This window comes from Lacerta agilis, chromosome 10 (genome assembly GCF_009819535.1).
Source record: "Lacerta agilis isolate rLacAgi1 chromosome 10, rLacAgi1.pri, whole genome shotgun sequence".
NCBI classification, from domain to species: Eukaryota; Metazoa; Chordata; class Lepidosauria; order Squamata; family Lacertidae; genus Lacerta; species Lacerta agilis.
In genome coordinates, this window is record NC_046321.1 from 67,872,662 (window position 1) to 67,888,506 (window position 15,845).

Sequence of the window (15,845 nt, forward strand, 5' to 3'; positions counted from 1 at the left end):
CAATTTATCTTTGCCAGCTGAATATTCTAAAGTAGAATAATTAGGCCTTTACTACCTGCAGTCATAAAGCTGTTGGTAGAGGCAAATTCAAATTATCCATTGTGATTAATGGGACTTCTTACTATTAGATTTTACAGTGTGTGCATAAGCTTTCAGAGCTTCAACTTCTCTTGCTGATAGGAGTTATTTTCATTTAACTAGTTATTATTGACACATCACCTGATGGAATAACAGGTTATTTCGAAAAAAATTGGCTCAATTTTGACACAATGACTTTTTTAGCTGTTAATATAATGGCTTGGTTTGTATGACATGCTCAGTGAAACATTGGCTTACTGAGATCTCATGATCCTGGAGAGGAGCTCACAAAACTTTGCTGCTCCCTGGTCCTTTTTTTTAAAAAAATATTTTTTATTAAAGATTTTCTTGGTTTACCAAAGTATGTGCATTGTCTTTTCATGTTGTGTTTTCTACAGATCAATTACATTTGTTGGGCGACATTAGTATTGTATACAGTATAAGGTTGGAGAAGAAATGGAAGAAGGGTAGTGGGGTGCCAAAACATATTCTTTTATTTAATATATGTGTGCGGTTTTGTGTCATGCATCACTTGGGTAGGTCCCCCCCCCCCATTCGCTTATTATTTCTTGGTATTAGATTCAGGTAGGTAGCCGTGTTGGTATCTGAAGAAGTGTGCAGCACATGAAAGCTTATACCAAGAACAAACTTAGTTGGTCTCTAAGGTGCTACTGGACAATTTTTTATATATTTCTTGGTAGTGAGAGAGGTGGGGGGGGGCAGGGCGTGATTGGTTGTCTTTAGTTGGCTGCAGTGAGATTTGTTTGTGGTGGGGGCGGGTTGTTGGGTCAAGTTAGCCGGGGCTTGACTTAGCGTGCCACCCAAACTGGGATTTGTGCTTAGGTTTTCTCCTCGTCAGACTTTGTGATTACAGGTTGCTATTAATGAAAGTGAAACCAAGATGCAGTGCAGCAGCAAAGGGACCTGGGAGGAGCAAAGCAGGTCCAAGATTCTCTGTGCACATTTATGCTAAGCCAAGCTTTGGCTTCGTGTGTCATATGAACCAGCCAGATGTGATGTTCTACGCATCTTCAGCTCATTTTTTTGTAATACCATTATAATGGGATTGTTGGGAGGCGCTTGAAGATTCCGCACGTATTCCCTGACCCTAGGGATAGTGTTAATTGTTACAGTATCAAGATTTAAAAATGTTTTCTTAAGCTGTGTTTTGTAAATTTTCAGGTGAACTTCATTGTAAGTGACTCTGGAGCAAATGTCTTAAACTCTTGGAACCAAGAAGATCAAAGTTTGCAGGAGGTATGATTATTGTTAGGGTTAGGGGCAGATAATAAATTATAATAACTAAGGTCTGAGGATAGGTTACAACATTAAAACACAATATTAAAAACAGTTTAAAACAACTCACAATCACAAAAATAAGGTGGGACCTAAAAATGATTTATAAAGCTGCCCTTAACTATTTGCTGCAAGTTATTTCTTTACCCTATCTTGTATTCATCTTTTGGGGATTTTGAGGCACCATGAAGTCTTATTACTTTCCTCTTTCAATTGATTTGTTTAATCCAATACTGAAGTAGAATCAGCCTGTAGTTTTTGAGTTTTTTCAAAGGCCTGACTGAGGCTACTGCAGGTAGTGGAGTTTAATTTGAATTAAACTGTAGATAGATTGCAGTACAGTATAATAATTGGCATCCAGTGGAGATGCCTGCCAGCCATTTTTTGCGCTCACCGTATTTTTCGCTCCATAGGGCGCACCGGACCATAGGGCGCACCTCATTTTTAGAGGAGGAAACAAGGGAAAAAATATTTTTCTGCTTTTCCTCCTCTAAAAGCCCTGTTTTTTGAGGATCAGCTAAAAGTTTTGCAGCTTTTTTTGCCAAGGGGGAAAACCAAAGCTCCTTTTGCAAAGGGGGAAAAGCAAAAGAGGAAAAGCCCCATATTTATGGGGTTCAACTCACATTTCTGAAAAAATCTTAAGGAAAGGGAGCAGTTTCTACTGTTTCCAGACAGATAATCTAATCAGCCAGTCACATGTCCTGGGGAAACAAAAAACCTCCCTCTGCAGCACATTCAACAAAGGAGGGCGGGGCTGAAAGGGAGCAGGGACTCTTATCTCTCTCCCGATCTCTTGCTGATCAGCTGCTGAGCGGGTCCTTTCAACACCCCCTTTTCTCTTTGTAAAATAAAAAGCACGATCTGCTTTTGGCCCCTGGGCAATTTAGCTCCAGGGACCACCATTCGCTCCATAAGACGCACAGGTATTTCCCCTTTTTAGGAGGAAAAAAGTGCGTCTTATGGAGCAAAAAATACGGTATGTGGTTCATGATGAAAAGGGGGACATACAGATATATGTGGTGGGAGTGTTCAAAAATAGAAAAATTTGGGGGAAATGACTTTGCAGAGATATATTTGATTTCAAGGCAGACAGTTCCTATGTCCCCAGGACTGGCATTGCTTACCGTATATACTCAAGTATAAGCCGACCTGAATATACGCCGAGGCACATTATTTTAATACAAAAAACTGGGAAAGCTTATTGACTCGAGTATAAGCCGGGTGTGCGTGTGTCGTGGCGGCGGAGGGAGCAGCCCGAAAGGGCTCTTTTGGGCTGCCCCCCCCCCACCGCCGCTGCTGCTTGCAGGAGCAGGGATCCTAGCCGCGGTTGGGAGAGGCACAGTGCAGCGCCTCTCCCAACCACGGCTCCAATCCCTGCCGTTGTGAGAGGCGGCGGGGGGGGGAGCAGCGGCCCAAAAGGGCTCCTTTCTCGCTGCTGCCCACCTCGAGTATAAGAGGGCGGCTTTTTCAGCACAAAAAAATGTGCTGAAAAGCTCAGCTTATACTCGAGTATATACAGTAATTTGTATAGTCAGGGCTCACCAAGAATTAGAAATAAAGATCTTACAACCCATTTATTGACCACGGCAAGAACGACCACAGCCAGAACATGGAAAGCATTGTAACTGTGGTTAAGTGGTATGAAGCGGTCTGGCAGACAGATTTGTTGGAAAAGCTAACATGGAAACTGGTTAGCAAGAGGTCAAATGAAAAACGATAACTTCTACGCAGTATGGGGCGATTTTATTGAATACACAGTGAGGCACATGCAGGAGTAGTGTTTGGGGTGGGTAACATACTGGTAGTTTGGAACACTTGAAATATACATTTTAACCTTTCAAATTGTTGCAGATATACTGTACTCCTTTTTAATGAGATTGGAACACATGATGTGTTATTTTATGGTTTTTAAGTTTATGAGAATGTTTGAAATATATACTGTGGCAAATAAACTATTTTTAAATGAAAATAATAATAATAAGCTGCCAAGTGACTACTTAATTGATCATATTTGACCAATCAATATTCAGACATCCCAACTCTGTTCAGTATTGTGTATCTGAAATATTTAAAATATTTTTTAAAATAACAAAGGGATAAATCAAAAAGTTCTCTTCCTCCAATGAAAGGTGTCCTTTTCCAATGGAGGAAGAGAATATTTGGCTCCAACCCATATGTATTATCTATGGGACTGAGAACTAGTCTCTAGCACATCCCTACACATTATTATACTAGGCTTCAAAAGAAAGTTTCATCAGCAAAGTCTAGGAATAATTAATCATTAATGGGAAAATCAAATTTCCTTCTAATTTCATAACAGGTAAAGAGAGAGATTCCAAATATAAAAGTGATGGAAAGCAGCCACACACAAATATGATCTATGTTAATGGTTAATGGTTAAAGTGTTATTTATAGAGCACAATTTTAAATGGGAAGTAATTTTTATATTAAAGTGTCAGGGTTTCATTGTGTTTGTTCTGTTAATTTTTCATTGTTATGGCTATGGCTGCAATCTTAACCCCATTTTTTTGAGAGCAAGCCCCATTAACTAGGAGTTACTTCTGAGTAGCCATGGTTAGGCACTTTATGGAAAAAGAATTTGTTTGGGGTCATAACAGTTTATATCCCTAGAGATTAATGATCTAGCTGTTTGTAGACATACGCAGACAAAATGCGCATTATTATTTTAAGAGGATAATAGACCTAGATGCTTTATAGCAATATAGTATAGTGGAAAACCTCTGGAACATTTCTTATCAATGTGCTTTTATGTATGGTATAACTTGTTTTTGTGATATGGTCTTTTCAGTAATAAGAACTAGGATTGCAACAAAACTTTTTTTTTTTTAATCAGTTAATGGCCGCTTTAGCAGCTGTTGGACCTCCCAATCCTCGTGCAGACCCTGAATGCTGCAGTATACTTCATGGCTTAGTTGCAGCAGTAGAGGCACTCTGCAAAATTACTGAATACCAACATGAGGCCCGAACCTTATTAATGGAGAATGCTGACCGTGTTGGAAACAGAGGACGAATAATCTGTATTACTAACGCAAAGAGGTTTGTGGCGCCTCCTGTATTAATGTAATATTTTTATAACTTAGTAAAGCTTTTTAGATTCTGTTTTACCTGTAAGACTTCTTGCATATTAATTTATTGGTGGAATACTGCTGAAAAATTAACCCATGTTCAGAGTCTGACAGTGGCCATCTGTGTAAAGGGGAAGTAGAAAGTATGGCAAGCTTCATGTGTCTATTGCAAAATTAGAGTAAGTTGTCAAATGCCTGTCTTAGCTGTCCTCATAAGGAGGGAAATGCACTTCTATTCTGCAAACTGTGGAATAGAGAAATAAATAAATAAATAATCCAGTAGCACATTAGAGACCAACTAAGTTTGTTTTGGTCTCTAAGGTGCTACTGCACAATTTATTTATTTGTTTGTTCTGGGTATAAGCTTTTGTGTGCATGCACACTTCTTCAGATAATAAAGACCAGAATTCGGTCTTTATGAATTCCTATATGAACTATGGCCCTCAAGTTCTTAAAAATGTTTTTATCCAAAATTATAGAATGTAGCACATAGAGGTACACAGTATATAATTTTAGCAGTTAGAATAACAATACTACAGTATCATCATTGTAAATATCAGTTGTAATAATAAATGAATTATCATATTTTCTCATAAGTTTTTCTCATGATAATTTTTTCTAAGATGAATATTTTCCTCCATTCCAGTGACAGCCATGTACGAATGCTTGAGGAGTTTGTCCAGGAAACGATACATGAACACAACAAACTAGCAGCTAATTCAGATCAGTAAGTATGCAGACTAGTAACATTGAGAATACTTATTCCATTTGAACACATAATTTTATTGAATTCTTTATTTATGGTGCTAAAAATTGAATTTGTGAGACCTTTTGGGGCCATGGCTCAGTGTAAAGCACATGCTTTTCATGCAAAAGTTTCCTTGTTTAATCCCTTGCATCTCTAGAAAGGAATAAGAGATGTTTCTGTCTGAAACTCTAAGAAAGTCATTGGCAGTCAATGTAGATATTACTGAATTAAATGGTTCAGTAGACTGAAGGTATAAGACAGCATTCCTATGCTCCAAGCTGTGGTCTTGGGCTTGCTGATCAGAAAGTTGGAGGTTTGAATCTCCGCGATGGGGTGAGCTTCCGTTGCTCGGTCCCTGCTCCTGCCAACCTAACAGCTCAGAAGCACGCCAAAAAAGCACAAGTAGATAAATAGGTACCGCTCTGGCGGGAAGGTAAACAGCGTTTCCGTGCGCTGCTCTGGTTCGCCAGAAGCGACTTAGTCATGCTGGCCACATGACCCAGAAAAACTGTCTGCGGACAAACACTGGCTCCCTCAGCCAGTAAAGCGAGATGAGCGCCGCAACCCCAGAGTCGTCTGTGACTGGACTTAACTGTCAGGGGTCCCTTTACCTTTACCATTACCTTTTAAACACATAAAACCACACACTCCTGACTTACGGAAACAACAGAATATATTGCATGAAATCGTTGCTGTCTTATTTGGGAGAATTTGAACAACTTAGGTGCTCAGACAAGAAAAATGGGGCAGACTATAATATTTGTTAACATTTTTGGCTTACAAATGGCATCATCATGGGCATCTATTACAAGTTACAAATCTTTAACATTTACCGGTAAATTGTGTCTTAGAGACCAACTAAGTTTGTTCTTGGTAAGAAGTGTGCATGCACACGAAAGCTCATACCAAGAACAAACTTAGTTGGTCTCTAAGGTGCTACTGGAAGGAATTTTTATTTTTATTTTGTTTTGACTATGGCAGACCAACATGGCTACCTACCTGTAATTTAAATTGTGTGTTTTACTTACAGGAAATGGAAGTGTGATCCTGAAAGTATATCAAGAAAATGTGCTAACTGTATTATACTAGAATCAGTGCTTTTGTCTGGCTTCATATTCATGAAATAAATTAAAAGTTTCTGAATGCTAGGTATCATGCAGTTGATGTAGCATTACTGGCCTGGTAACAGAATGTTTTGTGCTTTTTAGTCTTATGCAGATCCAGAGATGTGAGCTGGTCTTAATTCACACTTACCCTGTTGGTGAGGAAAGTCTTGTGTCGGATCATCTTAAAAAAGAGGTAAGGCTTTTAAATTACTGCATAACTTTATATAGCACTTTGTGTGTTTAGAATTTTATCTCAGTGTTTATGCTGCCTACATGTAAAATTAAATACTTTTTGTTAATAGGAAAATGTTACTGTAGTCGAGTAAAAGAAATTACTTACCTCTAGCACACAAAGCCCACAATTTACGTGGGCATTACATTCTGGAGATCGTGCCTAAAACCAAAATCACATATAGTCAAGACACATTGGGTTAAATGGCGGGTGGGATTGCCAGGGTTTTTTTTTCCTGGACACCTTCCCCTTTGCAGCCTCTTTTTTAAAAAATATTTTTTTATTTATTTGCCAAGCACATAAAGCTGAATGCACACAAGTTAAAAGTGCATAAATTGTGGGATTACTGTAATATGTAAAGCTGGGTTTCAGATAATCCAGGATTTAATTCCATGTTTTTATACTATTTGTCAGAAACTTCTTGGGCTAAAGAGGTTGGCTTATCCTTCACCAGTCTGACAATGAGAACTTTGCGTGAATGGGATCTGTGTGAATGAGTGAGTCCTGGAAGAGGGTATAGTTGCAGAGAGTATATTATATAAAGGGCTAGGACCACATTTTCAGAGATTTATCTGTGAATATAAGATTATACATTTTAGCAGATTGGTCATTCACTAGATACAAAATTTCCTGTGCTTATCTCGATGTTCTTACTGAAGTATATGCTGCCATACCATAATTGCTGCTACTGAGTATTCTGTGTGTGTATGTGTGTATTTGTCTTTTTTTAAAAAGCTCTCTCCTGTCTTAACCAGCGAAGTACATAGTGTTCGGGCTGGACGGCATCTGGCCACCAGACTGAATGTTTTAGTACAGCAGCATTTTGATCTGGCTTCAACCACTATAACTAACATCCCCATGAAGGTAAGGTTGTGTCAGCAGCTTTGTGCTGAAGTAGCTGCACCATTTCTTTTAAATTTGTTTAGTGGTTTTAATGTTTATTTAATGATATTTTTACATTTGTTTTTTTTTCTCTCCATATCATATTTTTTCTGTTTTTTATTAGCCCACATTCAATGTCTGTGACCAGGTTAGTAAATTTTATGAAGGAGAAAAAAAAGGATCACAGAACAAATGGCTTTTCAACAATTCATTCAAATATGAAAGTAGTATTTGTTTTCCTTTATTTTACATAAATGTAGTCTAGTTAGCTTCAAATTACTTTGTCTGTGATTCTTTTGTTTTTAATACATGTGTTAGAAATTTCTGCCCCTTGTGCATTTTAGTGGCATAGTGAGCCTTTCTTTCCTCTGTGTCATTTCCATGCATTCCTTCCAACCTAAAGGTGTTTGTAACAAGTAGAAGAAACACACAGGAGTTAAAAAATAAATAAATCCCAAGCAATTTAGTGCTATTTCCCTAAGAAAGGTAGAAACAACAATTTTGATGAGATATTTTAAAAAACGTAGCCCTTTACCTGGCTTTGACATTCTTAGTGTAATCCTATGCATGTTTACTCAGAAGTATATCTCACTGTGTTCATAGGGGCTTACTCTCTAGTAAGCATGTTTAGGATTGCAGCCCTGCAGTGGCCATTGGAGAAACCTGTCATCCTTATTAGCCTGAAATTTCAATTACATGTTGTAGTTGAGCACTATTTGGAAAGAACATATTATTTGTATTGGTTAAAAGAATGCACAAAAGGAAAAGCATTGTAACACTAATAAACAGAGGGGTTTGTGTGTGGTTGTTGTTGTTTTTGCTGAACTTTAATTGTACTGCCTGGATTGTGTAGCCTAAAGCAGCAGTTACATTTTTTTGTGAATGATGCACCCTGGCTATTTGAATTAAACTTCAGTGAACCATCGCATACAATGTTTTATGTTTGCAAATACCTTGTTTGCAACTTACTGACCTGTGTGCTGCCGCTGTGCTTTCTCTTCTTGCCTTTTGTTGTTTCTAGTAATAGTCTATATGTTGGGTTCCCTTTGTATTATTTATTCAAAAACAAGTCCTAGTCAATTTCTTTTGCTAATCTGCCATATGTGGTGTTTGCTAATCTGCCTCAACTATTTAAAAGTTGCTGTTTCCTTTTATCTTTTTACCCTTATGCATGCAGTTTGAACCATAGTAGCTGCTAATCCAGCTGTGGAAGCCAGATAAGACTATGTGTGGTTTCTCTTCTTAACCTGAAGTGAGAGAAATCCCCATAAAATGAGAAATGGCTACACTTGCTGATGGTGGTGCTATAACCATAATTACTGTTCATTGCTTATGAAATGAAAGTGATTCCCTGTTGGATAACTTATCTCTGAATGGAAGTGGGTGCTGGATCAGTTTTTATATTGCATTCCTACTTAATTTGATGTGTAGAAATAAACAAGGACAAGGCTACAGAATAAACTCACATCTTAATTTGGCATCGGATTTTGAACATTAATTGTAGCTATTTTTAAAAAGTAATATAAATAAAGTAATTGAAGGATCCAAGCGTGTGCTTACTGGGAGTAAGCCTCATTAAACACAGTGGCATTTACTTTAGAGAAAACATGCATAAGATTATTCTGTTTATGATTATAAGCTGCTAGATCGTTAAAGAAGTCAATAACTCAATAAATTTCCTCAATTCCAACTCATTAATGCTTTCATGTCTAAGTGTTCTTTTTCCTTTTGCAGTCTTATATTGAAAGGCAAAACATAAAATTATCCTTAAATTCTTTTGTTTCTTTTTTTTAAACTAATCTCCTTTCACACACATACGTGTGTGCGTGTGTGTTTCTTTAAAAGGAAGAGCAGCATGCCAATACATCTGCCAATTATGATGTGGAACTACTTCATCACAAGGAAGCACACGTAGACTTTTTAAAAAGTGGTGAGTAGAACAAATGATATAGATAATATATAATAATATAATCTGAGATATAATATAGTTACAACTATGGTTATTAAGGCTCTTTTGTATTTTGGGACTGCTTTTAGAATTTATGATTTTTTGAAAGCTTATTGGTTAACTTCCATGGAGCTTCTGGCACAAGCAAAAACCCTCCTCCAATTTCCCATCTTCAGCTCCATATCCCGTGTTGTTCCAAGGGTTCCCAACTGTTGCGAGTGGCTTCTTTGCTGGGATCTAAAAGAATGCTGTAGGAAGAAGAGGTGGGAAAGCTATATTTACTGAGCAGAACTCCACTTATTGTTCGTTTGCATTTTTTTATTAAATATTTACTTGGGTTACAAAAGTATGCATTGTCTCTATTTGCAGGTCATAGTCTTTTCTACAAATGTGAGACATTAATGCTGTATACCATGGGTAGGCAAACTAAGGCCTGGGGGCCGGATCTGGCCCAATTGCCTTCTTAATCCGGCCCGCGGATGGTCCAGGAATCAGCATGTTTTTACATGAGTAGAATGTGTCCTTTTATTTAAAATGCATCTCTGGGTTATTTGTGGGGCATAGGAATTTGTTCCTTTCCCCCCAAAAAAATATAGTCCACCCCCCACAAGGTCTGAGGGACAGTGGACTCGCTCCCTGCTGAAAAAGTTTGTTGACCCCTGCTGTATACAGTATAAGGTTAGGGAAGAAGACTCTCTGGTCCCGACTGTATCAATTCAGGGTTGATACCCAACAATGGAAGGCATGCAGGTTGCCTCAATTATGCTGTTATGTACATAAGTACAGGTATAGAAAGTGTGAAAAGGCATTTTTAAAATAGGAAAGATGATGCAACTTAAATGTTCAGGGAAAACTGAAAAATTTTGGAACTAAAAATAATACCAGGAAACTAGTACAGATATAGCAGTTATAGGGCACAGTATTGCTTTGAATATGTCAAAGTAGGATTTCAACATATTTGAAAGAGTTAATCACCAACAAGGCAATAGGCAAATGATATTAATTTGCTATTGTATATTGACTTCTATTACTTTCTGCGTTTTACTAAATTGTGTACCTCCATTTATCTCAAATGTTGTTTTGCAGGTGATAATCATACGGGTGGTAGTAGCAAAGAAGGTACATTAAAAGAAACTGTAACTTTAAAATGGTGTACACCAAGAACAAACAGTGTTGGTAGGTGCCCCTTTTCTCTCTCAGATATGTCCATGAACTACATAATGCTAACAGTATTGTTTCTTTTCCTCCACCTTGCTGGTTTTTGTTGATCATGCATCACACATAGTTAGGAGACCTGTCCCACATTAATTTGTTTCAAATATGACAGTATGATCTTTGTTTCATGACGGAACTCCTTCTATAATTGTGCGAGCCTTAATGAAAAAGAGGGGGGTCAAAATAACTTAAAATTATCAGATATACACTGCGGTTAATGAGTGTTGAATGGAGAATATGTGAGCTTACATGAAAGCGTCATCTCAAAATGATGTTGAAGAATGTGCAAAAATGAACCATATACACTTGGAAGCTGTTATCATGCTGGGGAGCACATGAAAGCCCCTGTTAGTGCACAACCGAATGGCATATTCTTCATGTATGTGTGCACGATGATCAGTGTTTGCTTTTGCTTCTATACCACTTAGATTACCACCAATATAGGTTTCGCTTGTTTTGCAGTGTGGTTAATGTTCATTACATTCTATGGTGTTTAATTTTTGTTTGTTTTATGAATTAGTTATTTTTTTCTGTATTGTAATCAAACTAAAGTTTCTCTTCCTCTCCCCCCCTTTAGAACTTCATTATTGTACTGGAGCTTTCAGAATATCACCTGTGGATGTAAATAGTCGGCCTTCTTCTTGCCTTACCAACTTTCTCCTTAATGGTAAAATATTTTCTGGCTAAAAACTCAAAAAATATATATATTAATTGTTCTGGATTCAGGTTTTAACTCGGTGCTACACAATATGAAATCTAACTTAGTGAGTCTTCTGGACTGCTGTACACTCAGACCAAGGAACTTGCTTGAAGTGCAGAGGAGAATAGGAGTGTACAACTTTATTCCATTATTTGGCAGGCAGTTTGAAGTCTCTGGACTGCCCAGGCCTGGTATGAATAATAGGAGCCTGACCTCTTGCATTTGACTGCTCAGCTGTGTCGTGCTTTCTGTTGGCTACACTTTGACCTTCCATTTCAAGCCACTGTCCTTAATGATACTGAGCTGATCAAATCTCAGTTTTGGTTGTGTGGACATGTGTGCACATGCGCACAAACACACTAGAGGAGACAACTTGGGCCACTGGTTATGGGTGCCCAGCGTGTGTGACGTGATGACGCCTTGGTAGCAAGAGGCCTCGGAGATGGTGTCTGAGGCCTTCCGAGACGTCCGAATCTGACTTCTGGTGCCACTGGAAGTCTGGTTCCAAGGTCTTGCAAGGCCTCAGAAAGCAACGTCAAGGCCTTGGAGATGCTTGCTGTCCAAGGCCTTGCGAGACCTCAGGCACCCAGAGCCCCCCATACTTGGTGCCCCCCCCCCCGCATCCTGGCTGGGGCCTTACAAAATGGAAACTTTGTATTCAGTCATACTGTCTGAACATAATATACAAGTGCTTATTTATACTCTTGATAGATGCATAGATTCAGGAAGTGTAACTTCTGCTTACAATATCTATGTTGCCTTGCCTAAAACTTGGGCTGCTTCCCACAAAAGATTAGCTTTTGTCTCTGGTAGAATTTCCTTGATTATTTGAATGTGGAAAATGTCTCACTGTGTTAAGAACTCTGGCCATGATGCCATGAGCTGTACAATTAAGTCTGTTCACTTGTGATTCTTAGGATTGTATTCAACTCAACCACTGCATGCTTGAAGGAATTTTTTGAGCACAACTTCACCCCTCTTCCCAATCTGCTCCTGACGTTTGGGGGGAATCCAGGGGAGATGGGGGAAGAGAGGGAGGGAAAGTTAAGTTGCACTCACAGAAGTTGTTCTGTGCATACAAGGGTTTAGTTTGATACAATTCTTGTTTTCTTGAAGCAGGTGTTTTTTTTCCTCCACACCTTCCAGGCAAACGATAAGCTGCTTTTCAACATTGGCTTCTGCTAGTACCAAACAGTCACAAATATAAAATGATGCTCCTGGGTTAATCCCAAGCCTGATTTTAATACCAAGAACAGAGATAGGAGCTGTTAGGGACAAAGGTTGGAATTTAAACTGCTTAGGTGTATGCCACATAACTGATGCCACTATTTTAATTTCATCATAATGTTTGCCACTCTTAAGACAAAGCTTTAAGTTTCCTTTTCCAGCAAGTGATTGATAGAAATATTTGTTTTAAAATGCAATTTGTGCTTGCATATAATCTACTAGCTTCCTCTAGCTCAGGGACATTCTTGGTCAGCTTCTTCCAGCATCAAAAAACTTCACTTGGCTGCTAAGGAGTGGGGTGGGCGAGCGGGAGGCAGGAGAAAGGGGGGGTGGGGGTGGGATCAGTTTCAGAAAGTAGGTTAAAAAAAATCTTTTAATAATGCAAACAGATGAAAATGTCCTTGCCTACAAATATTTATGTCCTTTTTATAAATACAACTTGATAACCTAGTATCTTGTAGAATTTTTAAGCTAGATAACTAATGAAGCAATTTCTCTTTCAATAGGTCGTTCTGTGTTGTTGGAACAACCACGTAAGTCTGGCTCTAAAGTAATTAGTCATATGCTTAGTAGCCATGGAGGAGAGATTTTTCTGCATGTTCTAAGCAGTTCTCGATCCATTCTGGAAGATCCTCCTTCAATTAGTGAAGGATGTGGTGGTAGAGTCACAGACTACAGGATTACGGTAAATGTCTTCTATGTATTTTTTCTTTAAACCATTATCCTCTCACAGCCACAAAAGCTAGGCAGAACCCTTGTATTAATGTCACAGAGGGGAGCTTATAATCATGGGACAGCTAAAAAGTAAGCTGGGTCTACTTTTCAAGAAAAAGTGAAACTGATTAATTTCTCCTTTATTCTGTAATGACAGAATAACCTGGACTTTGGAGGCAACCTTAGTTTTCATTCTTCTGGATTGAATTTGGGGCCACCAACAGGTTTTTGTGGGATCTGGGCAAGCAATAAATGGTTGGTTTTTAAACTGATTTGGGTCTATTATAATCAGAGGTCTCAGTTGTCTTTTGCCCAAAAGCCAGCTTTATTGTAGCATTGGTAGCATTAACTATACAGTGGTACCTTGGTTTAAGAACAGCTTAGTTTATTCCTTCCAGTAGCACCTTAGAGACCAACTAAGTTTGTTCTTGGTATGAACTTGGTATGCATGCACACTTCTTCAGATACTTCTTCAGGTATTTATTTTGTTTTGACTACGGCAGACCAACATAGCTACCTACCTGTAACTAGAGCTTAGTTTATGAACAACTTGGATTAAGAATGCTGCAAACCCAGAAGTAGGTGTTTTGGTTTGTGGACTTTGCCTTGGAATAAGAACATGTTTCACTTCCTGTTGAGTGTGTTCCAATTGTTAATTGAGTCCTCCACTGCTATGGGAAAGCACACCTTGGTTTAAGAACGCTTTGGTTTAAGAACAGACTTCCGGAACGGACTAAGTTCATAAACCAAGGTACCACTGCACGGTACTTCAAGAAATTCCAGTCAACTACATCCACTCTGAAGCTCACAAAACACAACTTTTCTTCTTCACTGTGCCATTTTGTGCTATGTGATTTCAGCTTTAAATAGGTGTTGCTTGAATCTTGAACAACGCTTACAGGATCTGAAATGGCTTCATAAAAAAAATTCTGGTCAATAATTTAGCAACTTAATGTGTGAATGTTTCAAAACTTTTCAAAACTTTGTGTAGCTAAACATTCCCTGTTGGTAACAACTGTAAGATTTGGTACTGAACACTAAGAAAGCCTATTTAAGCTAAATTGCATGTAATATATATGATGATCAGATGGGATATTATAATTGAGCAGTAATCATGAAATGTTAGGAAAAATTCTCATTTTAATTTGTTTGCTTATTTAGGATTTTGGTGAATTTATGAGGGAAAACAGGCTTACTCCTTTTCTGGAACCCAGATACAAGAGTGATGAAAGTTTTGAGATTCCCTTGGAGCGAGCCAAAGATCAACTAGAGAAGCATACTCGCTACTGGCCCATGATCATCTCACAGACTACTATATTCAACATGCAAGCTGTAGGTGACTATGGATTGTTTTTAAATCCCAGGCCTAAGCCACATTTTACTTGGAAATAGGCAGTAAATATGGTTGGGAATGCATTTAATGTTTGCTTAATATTAATCTATACACGTGTTACTTTCAAAATGTTACATTATCTCCTCAGCCCTTAACAAGAATACTCTTTAGCTTTTTAGGAGCTCAGGCAATCTAGTTCACTGTTGTTTCTGTACCACCCTCCCCCCCCCCCCCCGTTTTCAGGGATATTTTCCCCTTCTGGTCTTGTGTGGTTTCTAGGGTTCACTGAACATACTCAGTGCTATTTGAGCTGTTTTGTTTGAGGGAGAGATTGCCCCCTCTTAATGATTTTATTATCATTATTATTGATACTTCTTTAAAACCTGAGGTTCCTCCAAGCAAGCTGATTCCTCGAACCCATTTTGGCTCCATTTTTGTCAGCACAAGGGCACTGAGCTATTAAAGGGGAATGAATTTGGGTAAGTGTCTTAATAAAACCAATTTATGCCTTCCTGCTGGTTACTTGCATTGTTAACTCTTCAGCATAAACAGGTAATAATGATTTCACTGCCATCAAGTTCATGGAGGATAAGGCTCTCCATTATGCAGTTGCTCTGTCTTCACAGTCGGAGGCTTCAGAATACCAGTTAGTGGAAACCACTTTGGGTCCTGGTTGCGGGTTTCCTACAGGCACCTGCTTGTTCCCTGTGAGAACAGAATGCTGGACTAGATGGGCCTGATTCAGCAGCCTTTTCTTGTGTTCATGAAGAGCATCTGTTTTATTTTTTATGTCATAGGTAGTGCCATTGGCCAGTGTTATTGTGAAGGAAGCATTGACAGATGAAGATGTCCTCAGTTGTCAGAAAACAATTTACAATTTAGTAGACATGGAAAGAAAAAATGACCCACTGCCAATATCAACAGTTGGAACAAGAGGAAAGGGTCCTAAAAGGTAAATATGACGTTTTGGTACTGTAACGACGTTCAGTGGCTGTTCATGAGTGAAGCCCAGACACAGGAACTTCTAAGCTAAGTTCTTTATTGTGCTCAAAAATCTGTACAGTGAGAGCAAAAGAAAACACTTCCATCCCTGACTAGACAGATCCCAGGAATAACTACTTCCTGTTCCTTGCCCAGCAAAACCAGCGTGGGATCCGACGTGCACCCCTCCCCTCCCTGCTTCTGGGCGTGGGAATCTGATCCTCCCCCCAGCCTTCCCCCCGGCCATAAGGCTGCTTCATCGTCTCGCCTCTACCCCTCCTCCCTGCTTCTGCTGGCTT

General features: G+C 38.7%; 1 protein-coding gene across 3 annotated transcripts in view; it reads left to right on the top strand.

Moving 5' to 3' along the window:
• INTS13 (integrator complex subunit 13) overlaps positions 1-15,845 on the top strand; it is a 31,989-nt gene that overhangs the window by 5,878 nt on the left and 10,266 nt on the right. For 2 of the 3 annotated variants that reach the window (XM_033163217.1, XM_033163219.1), the window contains exons 3-14: positions 1,261-1,335; positions 4,229-4,431; positions 5,107-5,187; positions 6,417-6,507; positions 7,282-7,410; positions 7,553-7,576; positions 9,274-9,358; positions 10,463-10,552; positions 11,169-11,258; positions 13,025-13,203; positions 14,394-14,564; positions 15,363-15,517. In XM_033163217.1, the coding sequence (XP_033019108.1) occupies positions 1,261-1,335; positions 4,229-4,431; positions 5,107-5,187; positions 6,417-6,507; positions 7,282-7,410; positions 7,553-7,576; positions 9,274-9,358; positions 10,463-10,552; positions 11,169-11,258; positions 13,025-13,203; positions 14,394-14,564; positions 15,363-15,517 (1,373 nt within the window). The remainder of the gene's footprint in view (positions 1-1,260; positions 1,336-4,228; positions 4,432-5,106; positions 5,188-6,416; positions 6,508-7,281; positions 7,411-7,552; positions 7,577-9,273; positions 9,359-10,462; positions 10,553-11,168; positions 11,259-13,024; positions 13,204-14,393; positions 14,565-15,362; positions 15,518-15,845) is intronic. The other variant, XM_033163218.1, reaches the window with a different exon arrangement.